We start from the raw sequence: 24544 nt of genomic DNA, 5'->3' as shown, positions 1-24544 counted from the left end.
CTACTTCCCTGTCACTCTGCAGGCCTCAATCTAATAGTTCTTCTAAGGAACCTTTGCTGACAGCCAGCGCCGTCTGATGTCGATAGCTCTATGTTCTCACAACAGCAAATTTTCTCTATCATAGACACACCCTTATGTTGTAATTGCCTGTTTGTCTTCCCCCCTACTAGACTATAAGTTCCTGAGGACAGAGACCCCTTTAGCCTTGTTCACGATTGTTTCTACAATGCCTAGTCAGTGGGATTCAGAGGCTTTTGAGAATCTAGTGAAAGCTATGTAGATTTTTCACAGAAAAACATGAGTATATTCTATTTTGCACTTAACTGTCAGGGAGCCCATTCATGGATCTCCTAGAATCCCCATTAACAGCAATTTTAAAACCTCTGCCTGAGAAAATGCTTGAATTTATACCATTACGTGTGTATTTACTTACTTATTTGGACAAGTGCTTATCTCCTATTTACATTTAAGTACTTTAGGAATAAGTATGCTGTTAAGTCTATCACTTAGATCTTAATATACAAGAGCTTAGGGACAGGAATGCAGAATACTTCCAAGACTTGAAGGGATTGTCAAACCAGAACTAGAAAAGACAGTGATATCTCACCAGATACCAGTGTGAGCAAATCACATCAAGAATGTCGGCCTCTGTGCCCTGTACACTTCCGTCCTGTCTTTGCATTATACAAGCCCCTAGGGAAAGGAGTGGGGGAATCTCGGAACTGACTCAAGATTGAAAACAAACAAACAAAAAACTTACAATAAAAAGTAAGTTAAAAGAAAAATAGAGTTAAATATTTTTTGCACCCTGGAGTTTGTGACGGGAATTCAGCTGGACTACCAATGAAAAGTAAAATCCCATCTCTAGCTCCGTTCTCCAGAGATCACCACGGCTAACAGTTTGCACGGTTTCAGACACTTTTCTATGCATATACAAATACATGTTTCTCCACCCCACCTCCCCCCGCCCCTCTTCTTCTTCCTGTCCACAAACAGGAGCATTTTCCACACTTAATGTGTCTTGGAGACCTTGCCATGTTAACACATGAATACCCACTTTTAAGTGGACTGCCAGTCTCTCCTGTTCCAGCACACCTCCTTATTAGAGGCAGTGCTCGCACCACCTACGGTTCACTAGCGGCAGCTACTCTCCCTTCCGAGGAGCACTCGGGGCGGAGGAGTGAACACTCATCTCACCTGGCCTCTTCCCGGGGCCTTCCATCCCCTGCCCCTCCCTCCTCCTCACGGTCCCAGCCGGCTCTCCCACTTCCCTTTCACACCCACAATCCCTCCCGGAGTTCCGGGAGGGCGCGGCGGGCAGACTCCACCCCCCCCACCCCCCCACCCCACCCCGCAACCCGTCGGCGCAGGCCCTCTGCGCTCCCGGGCACTTCCTAAGTGGCGGCGCTGGGCCCTTCCCGCCGGCTTCCGGCTGCCGAGCCCAGCCCCGGGTCCCAGGGCCCGGGCCGGCTTCTACCTGCGCCTGGACCGCCCCCGGAGCCAGTGGGGCCGGAGACCCTGGCTGTCGGACGCGGGGCCTCTCGGTTCTCGGCGGCCGGAAGCGGGAGCTGGGCTCTTGGCTCCACTGTTGGGAGGAGTGGAAGCCGGAGGAGGAGCTGGCGGGGAGCGGGGAGGGAAAGCGTCCGGGCGGGGTGTGGCAGCCCTGGTGCAGGCCTGCGAGCCCAGCGCCGCTGGGAAGTGAGGTGCCCGTAGGGGATCTGAACACGTGAAGGACCCTGCAGCCTCCTCTGGGACCCGAGTTTACCAACCACGCCCCCCCCCCCCATTTCCTGGTTCTTTTTCTCCTGACCAAATCCCAGTTTCGCTAAATTTCCTCTTCTTTCTCCTGTTACATCTTCAAACTCCGTTTCCTGGGAAGGATTTTGGCATGTTCTCTGCCTATCTGGACTCCTTTTCTCTTGGTATCAAAGAGAGTTGGACTCTTAATTCATCGTCAAGTTACTTGGTGAAAATGGAAATAAAAGGTGAGGGAAAGTATAAAGGCAATGAATGGCCTGTAACCAGATGTAGATATGGAATAATTAAGGCGGAGTGAACTGAGAGCGTGCCAATGTCCATCTGAGAGAGATCCGTGGATTACAAAGAATCTATTTGGAACCATCCTGAAAGGCTAAGCAGAACTCTTCCCAGAAGGTGGGGCCAGGGGGAGGAAAAAGACAGTGACCTCTAGGATGCTAATTCTAGGGCCATTTCATAAAGAGCAGAGCCAAACAGATAATAACAGAAGAAATGTGTTTACATTGGGTAAGACAGATTATCTGTCTTCTGGAAGATATCCCCTTTAGGGAGGTACCCTTCATTCTCAGATAAACACCTGAGCTTCAGCTCAGATTTGGGTGCCCCCAAATCCTATCTTCTCAATTTATTGAGCCAGATTCGTTTCTTAGATGCTTCCCTTACTACCTACCCTAGCAGTCCCAACACTCCCTTCCTATAACAAATGTTTTTATGCCCCCTTTATAACTCTGAACTACAATTTATAAATAATGTATTATACCTACATAAACAATTTAAAAATTTATAAAATGTCTAAAGAGATATAAAAGGGTAAAAGGAAGATGATTTTTTATATAACACTATGTGTTTATGTATGTAAATGTTTGGGAGGGCCCTGCTTGGCTCAGTCCGTTAAGCATCTGACTCTTGATTTTGGCTCAGGTCATGATCTCATGGTTCATGAGACAGAGCCCTGTGGCAGGCTCTGCACTGTCAGCAAGGAGCCTACTTGGGATTCTCTCTCCCTCTTTCTCTGTCCCACCCCTGCTCATGTGCACACATTCTCTCTCTCTCTCTCTCTCTCTCTCTCTCTCTCTCTCTCTCTCTTTTTCTCTCTCAATAAATAAATAAACTTAAAAAATATGTTTGGGCACAATATTCAAGAAGACACAATATAGTCCTCAGATGCATGCAGCTCTATATAGAATCACCTTGAATGTAACAGCCACAACTTTAGCATGATATGGGGATGTTATGATGGTGATTCAAATACCATGAATAGAGGTGCTGATGTGGCATGATTTTCCAAAATGACAAATAATCTCTGGCAAATTTTTGAACAAAACAAGGCGTGATCATCCCATGATATTTATAGCAGTGGCACTCCGGAAAGTTCAGGATATATTAAACCAAATATGAAATGCCTGTATTTATATTTAAAATAAATTCAGGTCCTAATTTCAATGGCTTTTCAACTACACAAATGACTGGCAAGTCATTCAAAGTTGTCAGTGATACAGGCATGTTCCTCATTATGTGGGAGGGCCCTGCACAGTTGCTGAATGTCTACCAATCTTGGCTAGATGTTAATCCTACTCATTAAATGTCTATGGATAACTCTAATGATTATGAGAGCAAAAAAAGCTTCCATGAATTCCTGAACCCACCCCCCAGGCACATTACTGCCCATTGGAAGTCTGCCTATAGGGGAAGGGGAGGAGTTTGGTGAAAGAACACAGATCTAGGGAACCCCCGAGAAAGAGGCTGTGCAAGGAGACAGGAGTGGTGGCGTATCTAGAAGATGGAAGGAAGAAGAGTCTACCCAAGACTTCCTTCTGAAGGCCTAAATCTACAAGACCTCTTCCCCTTGGAATAAGGGAGGTACTGTAGGTAATTGTCCCAACCTCAAGGTGTCCTCCTCTGTAGCTCTCTGTAGGAAATGTCTGCCTGCCCTACCAGTGAAAGAACAGCACATGCAAGCCCTTCCAGCTTAGTCCAGTGAGCACTGAAGCCTCAGATCTGAGGACACTAGGGATGCAGGAAGAATAGCAACTGGGGACTACCACTTCCTAATTTACTACAAAGATCTAGAGTTTACTTTCTGATTAGTTGCAGCAGCAAAGGAATTCAAGGCCAGCAAAGCCTAAACACTGGAATCACTGGAGAACTTTTAAAAATTCCCAATCCCAGGCCACACCCTAGACTAATTAAATCACAGTCTCCAGAGTAGGACCCGGGCATCAGCAGTTTTTGAAACTCCCTCAATGATACTAATGTGCAGACAAGTTTGGGAACCTCTGCCCCAGGGTCTTGCTAATTTAACAGTGGGCTGTGGACCACCATCAGCAGCAGCACCTTGTTAGAAATGCAAACTCTTGGCCTACATCCCTGATCTGTGAATCACAAACTATAATTTAACAAGATTCCCAGATTATTCCCACTCACATTGAACTTTGAGAAGCACTAATCTTAACAAGAGGAGTGCACCCTTAACAGCATTTCCAAATGCTGGAGGCCGAGCCTGGCGACTGGTGTTTTAACAGGTTCTTTGGGCAATTTTGACATATGCTGAAGTTTAATAACCCCTGATTAAAACTAGGATTGTTGCTTACCATCCTCCATTACCCACCCCCCACCTTGAAAATTTCTGATTCAGTAGATCTGGGATAGGACCCCAGAATTTGTATTTCTAACAAGTATTGCTCAGGTAATATTGATTCTGATCTCTGATCCCAGGACCACATTTTGGAAACCACTGGTCTAGAGTGATTCCCCAAAGAGATAGTCACTACCTACCCCAGTGAAGCTTAATAAGGAATGCCCTTTGCCACATCTGAATTTCATATATATATATTTCATATATATTGGGCCCAATTTGATTCCATCTCAGTTAGAGAGCCACTGACTGATCCCTAAAGGATATTTCAGCTGGACTTCGAGAGAGCCAGATAAACTCTCTCTGCGTTGCAACAGAGAAAATCTCTCAACTGGCAAAAAGTTTACAAAGTCCAAGCTTAGCTTTTCTTTCAGGTGGACAATGCTAAAGGCATCTTGCCAATATTTGTTCTTTTGAGTTCTGCTTTTCTAAATTAGCCACCCTCTTGAGGAGAAGCAACCTTTCTTCAGATTACTATCATTGATTAAAGCAGGGAGTGTTGCCAAACAAATAACTATACCAGAGCTGAGGAGGCATTGCGTTCTCCACTGTGTTAACTTTCATAGACTGATCTTATTTGCCTCATTTCCTAGTTCTTAGAGGATACCACTCCGTTTTTCCTTTATATCCAGCCTACACCACTAATTGCTCATCAGTGGCACTGAGCTACATGTCTAAGTGATGAGTGTGGTGTCCAGGCTGATTCCTTTCTGGGGTAAAGGAGCACTATCCTCTCAGCCCTTAGAAGTCCCTTTATTTTTTTTAATGTTTATTTATTTTTGAGAGAGAGAGGAGAGAGAGAGAGAGAGAGATGGGGGGTGGGGAGGGGCAGAGAGAGAGGAGGACAGAGGATCTGAAGCAGGCTCTGTGCTGACAGCAGTGAGTGGGGCTCAGATTCACAAACCATGGGATCACAGCCTGAGCAGAAGTCTGACACTCAACTGACTGAGCCACCCAGGCACTCCTAGAAGCCCCTTTATTTAGGGCCTTACCACCTATGAATATTGCTCATCTCTTCTCGTCAGTTTTATTGCACATTTCTTGTCCTCCCTCATTTTGATTCAACAAACACCTGTTCACTAATATAACATAATAAAGTGTCAACTACACTTCAATTAAAAATATTGTTTAATCTGTTAAGCATCTATCAAGTGCAAATGATAGCATGTAAATTGTATAAAACATGAGTTCTTCTCAAGGCTTCGTGGTCTCATGAAGGAGATAGATACATGCAGAAGTCACAAAAATACCAGGCAGATTATGAGAAATGCTATATTCCACTAAGAAACAAACTATAGGGTTATGTGGGGAAGGGACTTTGAGCAATTACCTGGAGGGATAGGACTTTGAACTGGGAAGGGCAGGCCTCCGATAAGAATGTAAAGGCCAGCGCCCTGGGTAGCTCAGTCTGTTAAGTGCACAACTCTTGCTTTGGCTCAGGTCATGATCCACCGAGCCCCTGGTGGAGCCCCAGTCACACTCAGTGTGGAGCCTACTTGGGATTGTATCTCTCCCTCTCTCTCTCTGCCCCTCCCCCACATGTGTGCATGTGCACTTTCTCTCTCACTCAAAATAAATAAACAAACCTTAAAAAAAAGATTGTAAAGACCACTGGTTTCAGTGGATTTTTCCTCATTTTAAATAATTGCCTTTAGATTTACAACTTGTGTTTCTGTTCAGTCTAACCACTGCCAACTTTAAAATATCTCACAAATTGTGATATATGTGATATCCTACTACAGTAGTACTTGGCATCCCAAAGGAGCCCTTCTGGGCCATCTGAAAGCCACAGAAGCCAATCAGTAGGTTACAAGAACTTCAGGGCCTTCTTTCTTCTGACTCCTCTGACTCAAAGCAACCTCGCGACTGGTCTCCAGCCTGTTGAAATTTACCAACACCTCTCTTCATCCTCCTTCAATGAGCGTTTCCCACTATGAGCCCTCCTTCCCTGCCTAGTCTCCTTTACCAGGTATGGCAGATTAAAGAAGACCACATATTTTTTGCTTCTCCTGCCACTGAGAAATGGAGTCTGATTTTTCCCTTCTTGATTCTGGGCTGACCTGGTGACTTGCTTGACCGAGATACATGGCAGAAGTGTCAGTCTGTGACTTCCGAGGCCAGGTCAAAGGAACTTCACACCTTCTACCCAGGACTCTTGGAATACTACCTCTGGGGGCTGCCACATAAGTTCAACCACCCTTAGACTGCCACATGGAAGAGCCACATACAGGTGCTTCAGTTAACAATCTCGGCTGAACTTAGTTTTCCAGACATCATCACCAAACATGTGAACCAAGCTGGCTTGGGCACTCCAGACTAGTCCACTTGCAGCAAATACAACCAAGTAACTTCTATCAATGAAAATAGGACAGAAGAATCATCTAGCTAAACCCTGTCCAAATTTAAGTGAAACCAATGACACACAAAGTCATGAGAAATATAGTAAAATAGTTTTTGTTTTAAGTCACTAAAAGTTTTGGGTAGTTTGTTATGTATCATTACATCATTGGAACACTAGACCTGCAACATTTAAGGCTAGTTTACATCAGATTACATTGTAGTGAACTCATTGTCCTAAAGTCTTGGGGTTTTTTTTCAAGTTTATTCACTTTGAAAGAGACAGAGAGCACAGGCAGGGGATGCGCAGAACGAGAGGGAGAGAGAGAATCCCAAGCAGGCTCCTCAAGGTCAGTGTGCAGAGCCCAATGTGGGGCTCAAACTCACAATACCGTGAGATCATGACCTGTGCCGAAATCAAGAGTCGGATGCTCAACTCACTGACCCGCCCAAGAGTCCCTCCTTAAATCTTCTAAATCACTTAATTCCCCATACATTGGTTTGTGCAATAGTTCCTTGTAATAGAATTGCTTATCATGGAGGTAGGTTAGCTAAAGTAGAGGCCAATCCATGTGGCAAGCAGATCTGCCTGGACAAGGAGCCTCATATTTACAGAATAGGTTACACTCCCTCATCATTCATTCAACAAATATTTATTCATTGATATCAAATTAATCAACATCCAAACCAACCTCTGGGATGTATGCAGTGAAGTCATGTTTTTCTAATAGCTGTACGGCCCATAGTTAGAGTCAACAAGTACAAGGAGACACTGGATCTATCAGATCCAGCACTCCTTCCTACCCTTGACCTAGTCTTTGTAGTGAGGGAAGTGGCCCTGTTTCTCAGCTTACAGAGAGGTATTGGGAAGAGGTCTCGACAGAAGACAATGAATAGATTTAATATACTGTTCCCATATATTCTTCTGCCTTTTGCATAAAAATTTAGTATCAATTTCCATACCCTCTTGGGATACTGGTTTTTAAAGAGTATCAGCACTAAATGATCCCTGTTGTCTAAAACCTAACAAACAGGTAACTTTGGCACCTTCTCCTTGCATATTAGCAAACACGTGTTTAAACAGACTATGCAAGTAGTCAGAGGTCATTTGGGATAGCCACATTCTAGGTATGTAGCCGCAATAAAAACTTACCAAAATTCACTTCAGAAGTTACTATGGCCAGGTACTCTAGCACTTAGCATCATATCCCTTAGCACTGCCTCTTGTAAGGACCTGGAAAGAGGAGTCCATGCTGTGGATTAGTGATCCTGGAGGCTGTAAACAGGGCTTGGACAATCTTACCTCTTGCTTGCTAGCCACATTTTAACAGTTGGAGAAAAACAGGTCTTAACACTTTCCTAACTCTCACTTGACAGTCCAAAGGGTTCAAATGACTTGCCCAGGTTGAAATAGTTGGTCAGAGAAGGAGCTAGGCCTAGAACACCAGTCCCTTGATTCACAGTCCAGCCCTTGGCCACAGTAGCACCTGCTTCCTTTGACATGTCTTTAGCATTATTGTCTATAGAAGGTCACTGCTAAAATGAACCATTGCCCTGAAGGCCTTTTACATGAACACATTAAAAGAGTATATGGGGGACGACTGGGTAGCTCAGTCAGGTAAACATCCAACTCTTGATTTCAGCTCAGTTCATGATGTCTTGATCGTACCATCAAGCCCCACATGGGGCTCTGCATTGAGCAGAGCCTGCTTAGGATTTTCTCTCTCACTCTCTGTCTGCCCCTCCCCTTCTCACTCTCACACTCTCCCTCTCTCTTCCAAAATAAATAAATAAACGTTTGTTTTTTTTTTAAAGACTATGTCAGCAGTCCATAAGTCTTGGAAAATGGGACCTGCCTGAGAAGTACAGATTCATGTCAAGAAAGTAATCATATTGGGGGTGCCTGGGCACTCAGTCTGTTAAGCATCTGACTTCGGCTCAGGTCATGATCTCAAGGTTCGTGAGTTTGAGCCCCATCTGTGCTACAGCTCAGAGCCTGGAGCCTGCTTCAGATTCTGTGTCTCCCTCTCTCTCTGACCCTCTCCTGATCATGTTCTGTTTCTCTCTCTCTCTCTCTCACTCTCTCTCAAAAATAAATAAACAAAAATTTTATTAAAAATATTTTTAAAAAGTAATCACATTAAAAATATGATCAGGACACCTGATCTCATATAGGACTTGAATGCTGTTACTGGGTGGGCAGGGCATTTCAAAGTAAACTTGTATGTTAAAATAGTGGACTTGGGGGCATCTTTTAATGGCTTATAGGAACAATGAAACAAAACATGGGAATTAGGATGGTCCCAGGAGGACTGGAATACTTGGCCACCATGTTAGAGTAATCTAAGATGGGTGGAAATGGTATAAAATTGTATAAATTTGCACTCTGGAGTCCAACAGATCTGTGTTTAAATTCAACTTTGCTATTGATGGGCTGTGTGACCTAGGCCACAGAAAAAAATAAGATAAATAATCTCATAAACCCTGAATGGCATAAGAGACCGGCCCTTGAGTCTGAATAATACCAGATGATGCTGATATGGTAACAGGGCCAGTCAGGGTCCTCTATTTGAAAAGTTTCACCCGGTATATTGTACTCATAACAATCCCTGACTCAACACATCTTAATAAATGAAACAAACTATTGGAAGAAGAGCCCCTTGCTCTAGCTGAGCTTTGAAATTCATAGCATGTGTTATAGTAGTTGGATGTCAGATTCTTCAAGATTACGTCTCTAAGCCTCCAATACCATGTATACCCTTTAATTTCTCCCATTTGTAGAGTCCAACGATGAGTTTCATGAATAAATCCTGCCCCTCCGTGGAGATGGATCTACGTCGGAGAGATGGCACAATAAAGAAAGCAGGCTCGAAATCCTTCTACTTGAGTTTAAATACACGCTCTACACTTACAAACTGTGTAACCTTGGCTAAAAAAATTCACTGTTCTAAGCTTTAGTTGCCTTATCTGTAAAATGGGGGATAATAACAGCATCCACTTTTGATGGGTTGCATTGACATTTAAACGAGATCATGTATATAAAGCATTTAGCACACCGCCTGGTACAGAGCAAGCATTTAAACAATGTTAGCTATAATCTCCAACAAGTGGTTTTTACTTTGTTATGAGAGAGTTGGCTTTCATCAATGACACTTTGCTTGAAAAGTATGTATTGGGGATCAAATTGCCTATCTGATGATTAGTCAGGCTGGTATATAGTTAGAAGAACCTTAACCCCCAAAATGCTTTTGCCTTAGCTAGAATCCCGATGAACCCACATCCCTATCTTGGGAGCAATGTTAGACCAGAGTAGCTGGGGATAAAATTTGTAACCCTTTGTGTGGCACTCATGGTCTCAGGGGCCTGTCTTGTTTGACATCATCTAGCTCACTGACCTAAAAGGATGTGGCCTGGGAATGCAAGCTGGTGCAGCCACTCTGGAAGACAGTATGGAGGTTCCTCAACAAACTAAAAATAGAACTATCCTACAACCCAGCAATTGCACTACTAGGCATGTATCCAAGGGATACAGGTGTGCTGTTTCGAAGGGACACATGCACCCCCATGTTCATAGCAGCACTATCAATAATAGCCAAATTATGGAAAGAGCCCAAATGTCCATCAATGGATGAATGAATAAAGAAGATGTGGTATATATATGTATATATATAATGGAGTATTACTCGGCAATCAAAAAGAATGAAATCTTGCCATTTGCAACTATGTGGATGGAACTGGAGGGTATTACACTAAGTGAAATTAGTCAGGCAGAGAAAGACAAATATTGTGACTTCACTCATATGAGGACTTTAAGAGACAAAACAGATGAACGTAAGGGAAGCGAAACAAAAATAATATAAAAACCAGGAGGGGGACAAAACAGAAGAGACTCATAAATATGGAGAACAAACTGAGGGCTACTGGAGGGGTTGTGGGAGGGGGGATGGGCTAAATGGGTAAGGGGCACTAAGGAAACTCTTCCTGAAATCATTGTTGCACTATATGCTAACTAATTTGGATGTAAATTAAAAAAAATAAAATGTAAAAAAATAAATAAAAATAAAAATGCAACATATTTTTGTATGTTGAAAAAATAAAATAAAATAAAGAAATAAAAGGATGTGGCCTTGGAACTATCAAGGCACACTTAAGGACTACCAGAGCATACTTTTCTAAATGTGCCTAGAATTCCTTAAGACTGTCCCAGGCTCTGGGGCTCACAACTATAACAGCACTCTGATGTTTATAGTACAGCTAGTCTTCCTGTTTTATGGATTAAGATACTGGCATTCAAAGTGATTAAGGGATTTACGATTACCAAAACAGTAATTGATTTGGGGCTCGAACCCAAATTACTGATTCTAATTCAATGTGCTTTCAAGCTGTACCTTTTTTCCATCATTCTAATCACAAATACAGATGATTATATCTTGAATCATCAACTATAACAATAATACCATGAACATCTATCTCTGAGGAAAAAAAGACTATAATCTCATGGCTAATGACATATACTTTATCCCTGCATATATGTATTTTTTTTGTATTGCTAGTACCTGTGATAAATTCACACTTTTCCACCTATAGCCCCTTGATCCCAAAGGCTAGCCAGGATTTCGAATATAAATAGCCTGTGGCCCTGAAAGAGTGTTAGGACTTTCCTGACTATAGACCTAAACCATGATGCTTGTTCAAGCCATCCACTTGATTCTTAGGTAAAGATATGTCACATGGAAACTGCTCTCACAAAAGACTTTCCTCTTCATTATCCAGACTGTGCCACATTCCTTGGCTCTTTGCACTTTACAAAGAAGAGTTTGAATTACATGATTTCTAAAATCTCTTCATTCCATGATTCTATTAAATAATCTTTCTGTGCGGTATTTCACTCTTCTGGTTGGACACTGTTGCTTCTACAGTCCAGACCATCTGGGTAAATAAGGATACATGGTTTTGTAGCTAGTAGGATCTTTCACCCTCCCTTTTTTTTTTTTTTTCATTTTTTTTTTCAACGTTTTTTTTTTTTTAATTTATTTTTGGGACAGAGAGAGACATAGCATGAACGGGGGAGGGGCAGAGAGAGAGGGAGACACAGAATCGGAAACAGGCTCCAGGCTCCGAGCCATCAGCCCAGAGCCTGACACGGGGCTCGAACTCACGGACCGTGAGATCGTGACCTGGCTGAAGTCGGACGCCTAACCACTGCGCCACCCAGGCGCCCCTTTTTTTTTCATTTTTAACCCTTTGCTGCCTTCAACTTTCCAGGTGTCCAAAGCATCATACATGTCGTGTATTTGACAGAGAAAACATTGGGACAAGAAACCAGTTACGTTTCTATTTCAGCAGTTCAAAATCACATATGAGTCAAGTGAAGAAGAAAGATAAGGGGAAAACAAGCCTAAAAGACTTCAAAGCTTTGTGTCTAGGAAAAAGGGCAAATGAGAGTGTCAACGAAGCCTGATGAGTCTGAAGTCATGATAGGGGTACATCCAAGTAGAGGTGAAGAATGCTGAAAAAAACAATAGTCTAGAACCCAGGTGAGTTATTACGACTTTAGATGGAGGTGAGCTTTCTGAAGAGGAACATAAAACAAGGTAAGAGAGGAACATGGACAATCTATAATGAGGCACAGGAGACAAAGGACTCAGGTAGTCCAATGCATTTACTGGTACATCAGCCCACATGCTCAATCCTATTCAGTCCCTGAGTCAGTCTTGAAAAGATGTGAGCAATAGTAGAAATCCCTCCCTCACTCACAAAGGAGGTTGAAAGAAGAGCATAGAGGGAACTAGTAGGGGGAATATCTAAAATACCTTGCCTCTGGGGCGCCTGGGTGGCTCAGTTGGTTGAGCGTCAGATTTCAGATCAGGTTGGTTGTGATCTTGCAGTTTGTGGGTTCGAGCCCCGTGTTGGGCTCTGTGCTGAGAAGTTCAGAGCCTGGAGCCTGCTTCAGATTCTGCATCTCTCTCTCTGTCCCTTCCCTGCTCGTGCTCTGTCTCTCAAAAATAAAGAAACGTTAAAAAAATTAAAAAAAAAAAAAAAACAACCAAAACACCTTGCCTATCATCTGATGTACCAAAGGTAAGAATCCTGGGCCTCTATACACTCACCAGACTGTAGCCTAATCCCTGGATGGCCATGATTGCCCACTCTGTGTGAATGTTTTCCAGCCTAATTCCTGTTTCTCCTTCCTCTTCTGTTCTGGGGTTGCAATACTACCTTGAATCTCAGACCACTTGGCTAGGGCCCCAACCTGTTACTTGCCCTATATCAGTCCTCTCTCACAGAAGAGTGGACTGTTGACTGGTGTCCTGCTACAAATCAGAGGCCTCCTTCTGTCTTCTCACTCTATCCCTAGTTTAAAAACTAAATAATGAGGGGCACCTGAGTGGCTCAGTCGGTTGCGCATCTGGCTTTAGCTCAGGTCATGATCTCACGTCCATGGGTTTGAGCCCTGCATTGGGCTCTGTGCTGACAGCTCAGAGTCTGGAGGCTGCTTTGGATTCTGCATCTCTCTCTCTCTCCGTGTCCCTCCCCTGCTCATGCTCTGTCTCCGTCTCTCAAAAATTTTTTTAAAAAGTTAAAAAATAAACCCTAAAAACTAAATAATGAGAGCTAGAGACTTCTATAACTAATTACCTCCATCTGTATACTTTTGGACCCTCAAGTTGTCACCTCCACCTGGGATGGAGCCATTCCTTTGGACAATATTATTTGGTTTTTTTTTGATACCTGTTTGGATTGGTGAAATAAGAGAAGGCCCAGGAGAGTGTGCTCTCTGGAGCCAGGGGAGGAGAAATTTTTTAGGGTAAGAGTCAGTTTTCAAGCCAGTTGATACCTGCAGAAAGATGAAGGAGAATGAGGATGGCCTTAGATTATTTGGTGAGAAGTAGGTCATGGTGACGACGAGGCAGGGTAGTTTCAGTACTGTGGTGGAGATAGGAACCAAATTACAGGGGATTTTTAAAAACTTTTTGTATTAGAGAAACTCAGACGAGAATCATTCAACAATGATGAAACCTTTATTTAAGGCTGTTTTTGCCTCCAAACCACAAAGAACATGTTCATAGAAGTTAATCTTAAAGACTGCATATTCATAGTGTCTCAGTACCTTCAATTTCCTTCTTTCCTGGTTCTTCAATTTTTCTTCCCTTTTCTCAAATACATCCTATATATCCCTCCTCATTTTCATCTATGCTCCGAAACAGAGATATAGGGGAAAAAAGAACTCAATAATGAAATCTCAAAAAAATAAACAAAGCATGTGAACACCTCTAGGCCAGGATGAAGAAACGTAGAAAGGAGTCTCCTTTATCTCACCCTTAGGAATATGAGAATCTTAACAAACAATGGTAATAGAAAATTGACCTATACAAAGAACTGGCCCTTCTTTGCCCTGAGCTGCTCAGGGGTCAGAAATGGAAATACCAGGCAGGAAAGACTTAGAGGAGTTGTGGAGGGAGGGAATATACAATTAAGTGAAAGCTATTGTCTTCAGAAAAGCTCCAGAGTAAAAGATGGGCTGGTAACAGCAGCAGAATTCTCTAAAGAACCCTCTGGAATACTGACTTCCCCTTTGCTATAGAGACACAGGGCACTACATGACCCATGTGCTTCTTTTCTCTGACTGGAGTGCCTTCCTCCTGCTCTGACTGGTGAGTTTCCAAGTAGTCTTCAAAATCCAACCCCAACTATACCCATTTGATGATGCCTTCCTTAAAAGGAGCCTTCCCTGGGCAGAGTTCACTCCTCCAGTGTCTGGGCTGTCATACCTCTAAGTGCCTGGTGTGAGAGCGACAAGGTAAGTGTCCATACCCCTAAGTCCACTACAAAACCTGCATTAGTTTACAAGTCTACCTGCTGGTCAGGACCTCTCTGATCTTTGTATCCTTAGAGCCTCATTTAGTGCTGGCACCTAGTAGGTGATTGATCACTGTGTGGGAGAAGGGAGAAAAGAAAGAAGGGGGGAAAGAAAAGGAAGGAAGAGCAGGGTGGAAGAAGGAAGAGAGGAAGCGTCTGATTTAACTTTGCCTGGCCAAAAAAAAAAAAAAAAAAAAAAGGGGGAAATGGATTTTTAAAACTCTAGAGAAAAGGGAAAGAAAGGGGGGAAACCACTTTTCTGAGTCTTCTCTGCCTCTCACTTTTCTCTCTGCCACTTCCTCTCACAACTTAGCAGCTCACACCATAGCTGTCCTGTTGTCATTCCTGATCCTTGACTACACCCCAAAGGGAAGGAAAGAAGGCAGTCAGGCTTCTGGCTTCTTCCACCCCACCCCTCAAACCTCATGCCATCCCTTCCCCACTCTAGGCGCCTGGCTCCTTCACCTCCGCCCTCCTCATCTTCCCCACACACAGCACTCGCGCCTCATCAGCCGGCACCCTGTGCAGCGCCAGGTCCAGGCAAGGACTTCCGCCTCAGAATGAAAACCCAGAGGCTCTTAGGGGCTGCAGGCTGAGGCAATGCTGGACTGAGCCTGCAAGTTACCTGAGAAAGAATATAGTTCATGGTTGGCCTTTCCACATTTTTCATCTTGATCCATGGGTCAGAATCATCATTTTTCTGACTCTCCTCTCTTGGCCCCTACACATTGGCTACTGGAGCGTCTTGACTGTCTTCCCAGCCAAACGCACTTTCCCCACCAAGAATGGTGTCAGGGTCCCTAAACCTTGTGGAGTTGTTCCTGGGCCTCCTCTCCTTCCCTTCTCCAACAGCGTTTTCCAGGAATTCTGGAGCCACCTTTTCCTCAATGAAGACCATATATACAAAAGCGGTTTGTGAGTTGTAAAACACTGTGCTGGAATAAGATGCTATCATGAATCAAGCCTTCTCTTTCTCCCCCCATAATCTCTGTCCTTCTCTCATGACGTTTCTCATCCCTTCCTCCCTCCATGCACCTCCACTCCCCACTCACCCAGCAGGTTTTGTTTGGTGCCGTGTGGGAACCAAAGCTACGTGCTGCACAGTGGGCAGGGTCAGGATGCAGGCAGGCATCTCAGCCCGAGGCCTTGGCAGAGTTCCCAGGCAGAGCCATCGGCCCAGGCCGGGAGAGTAAGCATGGATAAGGTGGGAGAGGGCGTAAGTACGGTGGCTGTAGCCCCCCAGCACCAGAAGCTCTCCCTGCAGCGCAGCCCCTGCGGCCCCCACATGGGGGGAGGGCAAGGGTGCCAGGTGAGTCCAGCTATCAGTCCTTGGTTCATAGGCCTCGAAGCTCAGCAGGTCCCCAGTCTCACCTAGCCCACCCGCGACGTACAGCCGTCCACCCAGAGCGGCCATGACGTGGCCAGCCCGAGGTACCCCCATAGCGCTCAGAAGCACCCCTGGCTTCTCAAGTTTGGGGTCATAGTGCAGCAATGAGGCCAGGTATTGGCCAGCCCCGCTGCAGCCACCGCTCACGTACAATCGGCCCTCCAGAACCGCAGCTGCGTGGGCAAAGCGTGGTGCTGGAAGAGCAGGTGCCGGCCTAAGGGAGAACAGGGCACACGATCAGGCAAAAATCCTCTTCAACTCTCCTCCTCCGAGTCCTCTAGGCTTCCCCTGATGTCTAGAAACAGCCCCTTCCCTGCTCACCTCCAGACATTGAGCTCGGGGTGATAGGTCTCCACAGAGTTGAGGGCGACGCCACCGTTTCGGCCGCCCAGGGCATAAAGTAGTCCGTCCAGCGCCACCAGGGGAAAAAAGCTCCGAGCCTGGCACAAAGGCGCCATCTCCTCCCAGTCTTCTTGACTGGGGCCCCACCTGGACACAGCGGGACCAAAGAAGAGTGACCCCAGGCCCCCGTGGCTGGCTGGGCCAACAATTCCCCCTCAGCTGCCCACCTCGGGGCCTGCTATTCCGTGGGGCCCCTACCTGAGAGTCGAAGCCAGGGTGTTGGAGTGGCTGTAGAAATCCTGTCCCCCACACACATAGAGCTCACTTCCTGCGAGGCTCGCAGCCCCGTGCCGGAAGCGCCCCGGGGCAGGCAGGGCAGGCAGCCGCCCCCACTCCACGGTTCGCACCAGTCCCGTGCCGCAGCAGAAGGCGCGCGCCCACCACACTCCTCGCGACGGCTGTCTTATGGCCATGTCTGCTCTGAGCCCGTCCCCGCCGATCACTACCAGTGCCTGGTCGGGCTCCCTGCGCCGCTCTTGACCTGGAACGGCAGCCTCTACCAGGAGCTGTTGCAGCAAGTCTGCGGTCAGGGGTGGAGGCAGCCCCGCGGCCCGCACCCTCCTCAGCTCTCTGGTGGACATGCGGCCGAAGCGAACACATCGAAGCAGGGCCTTGGCCTCTGACTCTTGGGTCTCAGGGTTGGCAGCTAACCAACGCCACGCAGCCATGAAGGCCTCGAACTCCTCTTGCACGTGTAGTTCGTCGCTATCCAGGAGCTCAGCCAGGCAGGCAGCCGGCAGAGAAGGGAAAGTGGGGCACAAAGCCACAGCAGGCAGGTGGGTGAGGAGGTAGTGACGGGCTTTGCTCCAGAGCCTCTCTAAGCCCGGGGCTTCCGCTATGGGGAACAGGGCCAGGCAACGTGCGGGGCTGAGGCCCCGTGCCAAGGCTCTCTGGCACAGAGCAAGGCAGGAAGAGCTCTGGTACTGGAGAGCAGCCTGGGCAGCTCTCAGCAGTCCTGGCCACCTTGCCCGCACAACCCCGGAGTAGGCGAAGGAGACGAGGAGTCGCAGGTCCTGGGCAGAGATAGTGTGCAGAGACACCTCTGTGCCCTGGGATTCCCTCATCCCGCTCAGGAGCATGGCACCAAAGAACTCGCTGCCACAGGCCAGGGCTGCTCGGTGCACTGCAAGGAGAAGCAGAGGGGAATCCAGAGTGTTGCTGATTGCCAGGCACCCTGCTGACTCCATGTCCGACTTTGGGCCAACCACCCGAGGCCACAGGCTAAACCATGGTGTGCATCAGAATACCGTGCGGTACTTGTTAAACTACGGGTTTCAGGGACCCACCCCCAGAGATTCTGATTCAGTAGGTCTGGATGGAGACCCTAGGAATTTGTATTTCAACATTTTCAAGCACCCTGCATGATTCTCATGTTAGTGGCCTGAAGATACTGTGATAAAAATTGCTTTAGTTTTTTGATCCAGGTCAATTAGAAAAAGAGTCTTGATTGATCAAGTTGAGTAGATGCTATAGACAGCTTTTGCTAAAAGGGGGCACAAAATAAACTGCAAAGACCAATGGTGCAAATTACATAGGTCTCTATCATGCACACACAAAAAAGTTCTTTCCTTTACAATTGTAAGAGCCACTGACATCGGCCAGGATTTTACTTAGAAAATGGTACCACACGGGGTGTTTGGGTGGCTCAGTCAGTTAAGCGCCCAACTTTGGCTCAGGTCATGATCTCACAGTTCATGGGTTCGAGCCCTGCATCAGGCTCTGTGCTGACAGCTCAGAGCTTGAAGTCTGCTTCAGATTCTGGGTCTCCCTCACTCTCTGGCTCTCCCCTACTCATGCTCTGTCTCTGTCTCTCAAAAATAAATAAATGTTAAAAATTTTGCTTAAAAAAAAAATTGTACCACACTTACGAATCTCTGTGACCTAACCTAATCTAACTGCCATCTCCTGCTTAAGATTTCCCATGTGCAGCTTTTCTCTGCACACCCCATCTTCATCTCAGTACATTTCAGGTAATCGTGACATTTTAAGCTGGAAACCTTCAAAATCATCCAGTTCGATTGCTCCTTTTAACAGAAGGAAACTGAAAGAGAGGAAGTGATTTATTTTCTATTCCATGTAATGGCTGCCCGAGCAGATCTTCACCCCCCAACGCCACTGATGTCAGGCTGCATCGGTATACTTGTGTATCGGTACCCTTCTTACCTGCATGGCCCTCACGCCACTGAAACTATTCTGTTACCAGATGCTATTAAATATAAATGTAAATAAATGCTTTCTAATGTAATGCAATTTGAGATACTTGGCATCAGGTATGGAGTATTCTGACTAAACTGTTGAACCTAAATCTAATTGAACCCTTAGATCTAAATTCAAATTTATAGGAAATTGAGAAGCTAAAGGAACAAGCTAAACAAAACCATAATGGAAAACACACACAAATCTAGAAAATGGAGCATTCTATAAGATAACTAATCTTATTTCTTCAGTAAGTCAAGTCATAAAAAAGGAGAGGACTGTACAGTAAAGGAAGCTTAAAAGACATGTATCTGAGTACAGCATAGTCCTCGATTGATTCCTGGGTTGGATAAGCCAGCTCTACAAGACATTTTTTGGACAAGTGGGAAAATTTCAACTTGGACGAGGTGATACTAAGGAATTATTGTTAATTTTGTTAGACATGAGTAAGGTATTGTAGTTATATGTCCTCTTTTAAAGAGACATGTACCCAACTATTTGTAAGGGAAATGTCACAGATTTACTTTAAACTTCAGTGATAAGTAGAATAAAGAGATGAGACAAATATCATAAAATGTTAATTGTTAAGTCTGAGATATCGGTGTTTGAGTGTTCATGTTAATATTTTCTTGGGGCGCCTGGGTGGCTCATTCAGTGAAGCATCCGACTCTTGATTTCAGCTCAGGTCACGATCTCACAGTTTGTGGGTTTGAGCCTTGCGTTGCAGAGTCTGCTTGGGATTTTCTCTCTCTCTCCCTCTCTCTCTCTCTCTCTCTCTGCTACTCCTCTGCTTGTGTTCTCTCTCGCTCTCTCAAAATAAATAAACTTAAAAAATATTTTCTTGGGGCGCCTGGGTGGCGCAGTCGGTTAAGCGTCCGACTTCAGCCAGGTCACGATCTCGCGGTCCGTGAGTTCGAGCCCCGCGTCAGGCTCTGGGCTGATGGCTCGGAGCCTGGAGCCTGTTTCCGATTCTGTGTCTCCCTTTCTCTCTGCCCCTCCCCCGTTCATGCTCTGTCTCTCTCTGTCCCAAAAATAAATAAAAAACATTGAAAAAAAAATTAAAAAAAAAATATTTTCTTAATTTGCTATGTGTTTGAAATGCTTCATAATAAAAAAGGGAGAAAATGCTGCCAGAAGTCCTCTTAGGCAGGTACCAGGGCCAACACCCAGTGAAGCTATGAACATGAGGCTGCTTTGACCGACTGTGGCACGTTTGCCTCTCTCAAAGGACATGTGATGTTAATGTGGCTTTCCATTGTCTTTTTTAAAAAAATCTTAAATGTTTATTTTTGAGAGAGAGAGAGAGAGAGAGAGAGAGAGAGCAGGGGAGGGGCAGAGAAAGAGGGAGACAGAGTATTTGAAGCAGGTTTTGTGTTGAGAGCAGAAAGCCCAATGTAGGGCTTGAACTGACAAACCATGAGATCATGACCTGAGCTGAAGTCAGATGCTTAACCCCCTCAGTCATCCAGGTGCTCCTCCATTGTCATTTTAAGCAGCAGGTAGTGCCTACATGCTTCCCAAATAGTAACTATCAGTGACAGTTTTCAGATACATATTGCCTGAGAAAACCTGCATTCCTTGAAGCAGGTAAGCCATTTCATTTTCCATGTAATCAACCAACCTATAGCTCAGAGTCACTGTGAAAGGGTCACAACTACTTACATTCTCCATCCTCCTCATCATTATTCCCTAGAATTTTAAGTGACAGGTTTCCACCATTATGTTGGAATGTTTCTTAGGAAAATGAAGGCAAGGATAGAAGTATGTTTAAATTTGAAACCCTAGTGAGAATTTTATAACTATGAAATTTTATTTTATCTATTTTTTAAATAATTTATTATTGTTTATTTATTTTTGAGAGGGACAGAGTGTGAGCAGGGGAGGGGCAGAGAGAGAGGAAGACATAGAATCCAAAGCAGGCTCCAGGCTTGGAGCTGTCAGCACAGAGCTTGATGTGGGGCTCGAACTCACCACAAGATCATGACTTGAGCCAAAGTCGGATGCTTAACCGACTGAGCCACCCAAGTGCCCCATAACCATGAAATTTTAAATCCCCCCTCCATCTACTACTATCAGAAATAATAACAAACACTTTAGAGACCTGCTATGGATTGAATGTTTATGTCTTCCTCCCTCCTTCCTGTGTTGAAGCCCTACTCCCCAGTGTGGTGATGTTTGCAGGTGGAGCCTTTGGGAGGTAATTAGGTATGAGAGTAGAACCCTCCTGAATGGAATTACTGCCCTATATAAGAGATATGACTGAGATAATCTCTCCTTCCACCAAGTGAAGAGGATACAGTGAGAAGGTGGCCCTCTGCAAGCCAGGAAGAGAGTCCTAATCATAACCTGACCATACCAGAACCCTGACCTTGGACTTCCAGGCTTCAGAACTGTAAGAAATAAATTTCATCACTGGGTTCTACTCCTGAAACCAATACTACACTGTATGTTAACTAACTTGAATTTAAATAAATATATTTTTCTAAAAAAGAAATAAATTTCCGTTGTCAAGCCACCCAGTCTATGGTATTTTTGTTAATGCAGTTCAAGTTAAGACAGGATGCTTTTTCATCTGGGGGTCCCAGAAACACTGTGGGTTCCAGTCATTCTAATGAGCAGTAGCTATGTGACTTTGGACATGTCTTGAAGTCTGATTTCTTTGTCAATAAAGTATAAAAGCTGAACTAGATACTCTCTAAAGCAATACCTTTTAACATTTTTATGTGCCTGCATTCCAACTCCATTTGTCAGATCCTGTGTCTTTGGTTTGGTTGCACAGGAGGCAATGCATGGCCTAGTGAAAACAGACTGGGCTAGTGAATACTGGGCTTATATCCTGGTTCTCACCAGTTAACATTTCTGAGTTTAATGTTCTTTCCTTACACCTAGGGATAGTGGCATCCACCTCACTAGTTTTCAGCGAGAATGAAAAGACATGGCATGTGTAAAAATTCCTGGACCCCAGTACCTCACTCAGTACTGATAGAATCTGAATAACACTCAACTTATTCAACCCTCCTTAGCTTTCCTAGTAATGAGCCTAGTTAACTTCAAAGTGCCAGGTCCTGGTAGCTTTAAGATTATGGCAAAAGAAAACCAGACCTTGCCTGTTAGCTGTAGAACCCGTATCTACCATGGAGTCAAGGACACTTAGGTGAGAGGACACACTGAGAGTTATTCCACCATATTCATCTGGCTTTCCTGTGTCCTAAATAGAAGATGCCAAGAAGGGCCTTTGGTTAATTCCCGTTTAAGTCAATCACTTTCTACTTGTTCCCCTGGCTCAGACTGTACTCATGACACCAGCCAACTGGCTGGAAATTCTTTGGTACTGGCCACAGGGAAAGCCACAGGTTGAAGGGTCAGCTTAAGTCTGCCTGGTGCTTCTGGGTAAACAACTCAACTGCTCATGCCTTGCTCTCCGTTGGTCAGGAAAGGCACCAAAGGCCAACCCCATGGAAATTCTGCCTGCAGCTGGGATCAAAACCACAATGGAAGGGATCAAACCACCTGCAGCTTGCACACACATAAATGAACCTGCAGTAATGTAATGCCAAAAGGCCCTCACCCCGCAGCCTGCAGCCGCCTGCCTCCAGCTCCAGGTCACACCCGATGCCCTCTTGGTATAGGAGCTCCATGCTCCGCAGGTTCTCCCTCAGCTCCTCTGCCTGGCTGGGCTGCTTTTCATCTTCCCTGGCGCTTCCAGCCCCTTTGCATCTCCACTGGGCCACGGCCTTCACCCGGGGCGCTCCCAGGGCCTCTGCCACGACCAGCACATCTCCAGGCCGAGCAGGGCCCAGCACCCCCTCATAGGCAAATGTCAGTACGGCCTCCCAGGCCCCGGCGGCCACGTCCAGGCTGAGGGGGGGTCGTGGACCTCTGCCACCCAGCAGCCTGTCACGGAAGAGGCTGCTAATTGCAGCCAAGATTACCCGATGCACCCCATATACTCGCCCCTCAACTGACACCTCTTCGTCCAACAACAACCTCTGCTCCCGCAGCCGCTGTGCCTCCGCGAAAAACTGGCTGGGATGCTCCTCGCTGCGCAGCTCCTCGGGCTGTGCCGCCTCTTGTTCGTCTTGGTCGTCTTCCTCCTCTTCTTCCTCAAGGGACAAGACTGGAGAGGGAAGGCTCCCTGGGGCCATGGGCCTGGGGACAGGCTCTTCCAAAGGAAAGGGGGGCAAACTGGGATCCTCATCTGGGGAAGGTGGCCAGGAGGGGGTTCTCGGGTCGGGCAAAGGTAGGTCAAGGCGATTCTTCTGGGCGGGAGCAGAGACGCTCCCAGGGTCCGAAGGACGATGTGAGGAGTCCGAGACGCTCATCGTCCAGGTTCGCTGTTTTGCTACAGGTGAACAGAGGGAAGGGGTGGGGGGTTCGGAGCTGGACCCACAGAAGCCGGAGGAACCCCTATCTCTAGCCCGGCGACATGGCAGTCCCTCTCCCTACTTCAAAGCCCATTCCCCACCCCCTTCCCAAGGCTCGAGCAGCTAGGCTATACTGCCCAACACTGGGGTTCACGAAGAGCACCGAAGCGTGCCAGAAGCATGTGTACCGATCCAGTACCCGGGACCGTATGCCACCCGGCTTGCCCCCATCCCACCCGGATAGTCACCCTCCCGAGACACCAGCGTTCCTCCTGGCTCTCCCTTGAACCTTCTCAGCTTCGCTTTGGACCCTGTGACAGAGGAAACTTGCCCCTCAATCGGGTCAGCGGCCCCACCCGACTAATTATAGCCGGCGCTGACCGGCTAGGGGGCTGGGCTCCGGGAGCCCAGACTCTGACACCCAATCCCCCGGGCTCCGTCCCGAGATGACCTCCTCCCCCCTTCCACCTGTAGGTCACGTCCTTGTGCTGAGCGAGGCAAATTCAGAAGCCAGGGAGGATGTGGGGATCGGGTGGAGTGCGCCAGGCCGGAAAGGCTGCGTTCACAAGACGGGTCTGGCGGAGCGGGGGGAGGGAGAAGAGAGTCTGGACTGCGCAGACCCTCCGGAACGTAGGGCCAGAAGAGGGAAGGGTGTGCTTGGAGTCAGTTCTAGGCTTTGACTGTTGGTTTTTCTGTGCACGATAAAGCTACCGACCCTGGAGCGAACAATACCTACATGAAATGCACACATAACGCAGTTGAGTCCACCGAGGGCGAGCGGGAAGGGGAAGGGATCAGGGCTACGTACCGTAGGTAATCCACCCCCGGCTCAGAATTTCCTCCCTGTCCCCAGGTGGGGTCGGTGGTGAGCTAGAAAGGCCCAACCCTGTGTGTTCAGGAATTCTGGAGGAGTCTCTCACCTAGATGAGAACGGATCAGTGGAAAGTGGGGTGACCGAGGCTTCGGGGACCAAAATCCTGGACTGGATGGGCCGGGGCGGGGGTTGGGGGGGGGGGCGAGTAAGCACTCTCACTTAGGTAGGACACCAACAGCCACTCCCTCTGCCCAGGATAACACCTCTTTCCTATCCTGAGACACACCCCGCCCCAAATCTGGGCATTTTTCGCTGCATTTCTAGGTATCTTCGTGGGGGAAGAAACTTAGGGAATGGGACAACGATGCCACTTCCTCCCCTCTCCTGGGAAGGTGGGACAGGCCCAGGGGGCTGCTGGGGGTGAATTCTCTGGCCTATAAAAAAATTGGTCCAGTCTGGATGGATTGACCCGACAAGCTGACTTAACCGGGGAGCAAACGATTATTCCTTAGGACTCTGTGAGAGGGTGGTGTTCACGTGAGGGAGGGGTGAGACTTGACCGGCTCCTCTTTCCTCTCCTCTCAGGTGGCACGCACTTCCTTATTTCGCGCAGCCTGAGTCCAAAGCTTGGCGTTTCCATCAGGATCATCTTCAGTTTCGCCAATGCCTTAGTCATGGCTGTGCACACGGTGGGCTTCACAGAAGTCCTTTCAAACCTGCTCAGGGCAATGCCCATCCCCTCCCTTGATATGCCCTTTTCCCAAGTTGGCTCACCACCAGCCTGCACTTTT

At 46.5% G+C, this 24544-nt stretch overlaps 2 protein-coding genes across 3 annotated transcripts in view; both read right to left on the bottom strand.

Moving 5' to 3' along the window:
• TEP1 (telomerase associated protein 1) overlaps positions 1-1335 on the bottom strand; it is a 40153-nt gene extending 38818 nt beyond the window's left edge. Inside the window, exon 1 of one of the 2 annotated variants that reach the window (XM_049613204.1) lies at positions 608-1335. In XM_049613204.1, the coding sequence (XP_049469161.1) occupies positions 608-682 (75 nt within the window). In that variant the 5' untranslated portion in view covers positions 683-1335. The remainder of the gene's footprint in view (positions 1-607) is intronic. The other variant, XM_049613205.1, reaches the window with a different exon arrangement.
• A 14303-nt stretch (positions 1336-15638) lies between these two features.
• KLHL33 (kelch like family member 33) lies at positions 15639-23144 on the bottom strand. Its single transcript, XM_049611947.1, has 4 exons — positions 22144-23144; positions 16578-17502; positions 16299-16466; positions 15639-16191 (listed from the first exon to the last, which is right to left on the bottom strand). Exons 1-4 carry the CDS (start codon positions 22895-22897, stop codon positions 15639-15641), a joined length of 2400 nt encoding a protein of 799 aa, XP_049467904.1. The 5' UTR covers positions 22898-23144.
• Positions 23145-24544: the final 1400 nt, after the last annotated feature.

Source organism: Panthera uncia (genome assembly GCF_023721935.1).
Source record: "Panthera uncia isolate 11264 chromosome B3 unlocalized genomic scaffold, Puncia_PCG_1.0 HiC_scaffold_1, whole genome shotgun sequence".
Classification (NCBI taxonomy): Eukaryota; Metazoa; Chordata; class Mammalia; order Carnivora; family Felidae; genus Panthera; species Panthera uncia.
Note: the sequence above shows the minus strand (reverse complement) of the source record. Positions and strands in the feature narration are given on the sequence as shown.

What these genes read in the sequence shown, in the direction of transcription:
- KLHL33 (XM_049611947.1), bottom strand. Translation starts at nt 22,897, where the DNA reads ATGAGCGTCTCGGACTCCTCACATCGTCCTTCGGACCCTGGGAGCGTC. An exon ending in AGGCGGCTGCAGGCTGCGGG is followed by an intron (nt 17,503 to 22,143) that starts GTGAGGGCCTTT and finishes TTCTCCTTGCAG; the next exon opens with TGCACCGAGCAGCCCTGGCC. An exon ending in CCCGAGCTCAATGTCTGGAG is followed by an intron (nt 16,192 to 16,298) that starts GTGAGCAGGGAA and finishes GTTCTCCCTTAG; the next exon opens with GCCGGCACCTGCTCTTCCAG.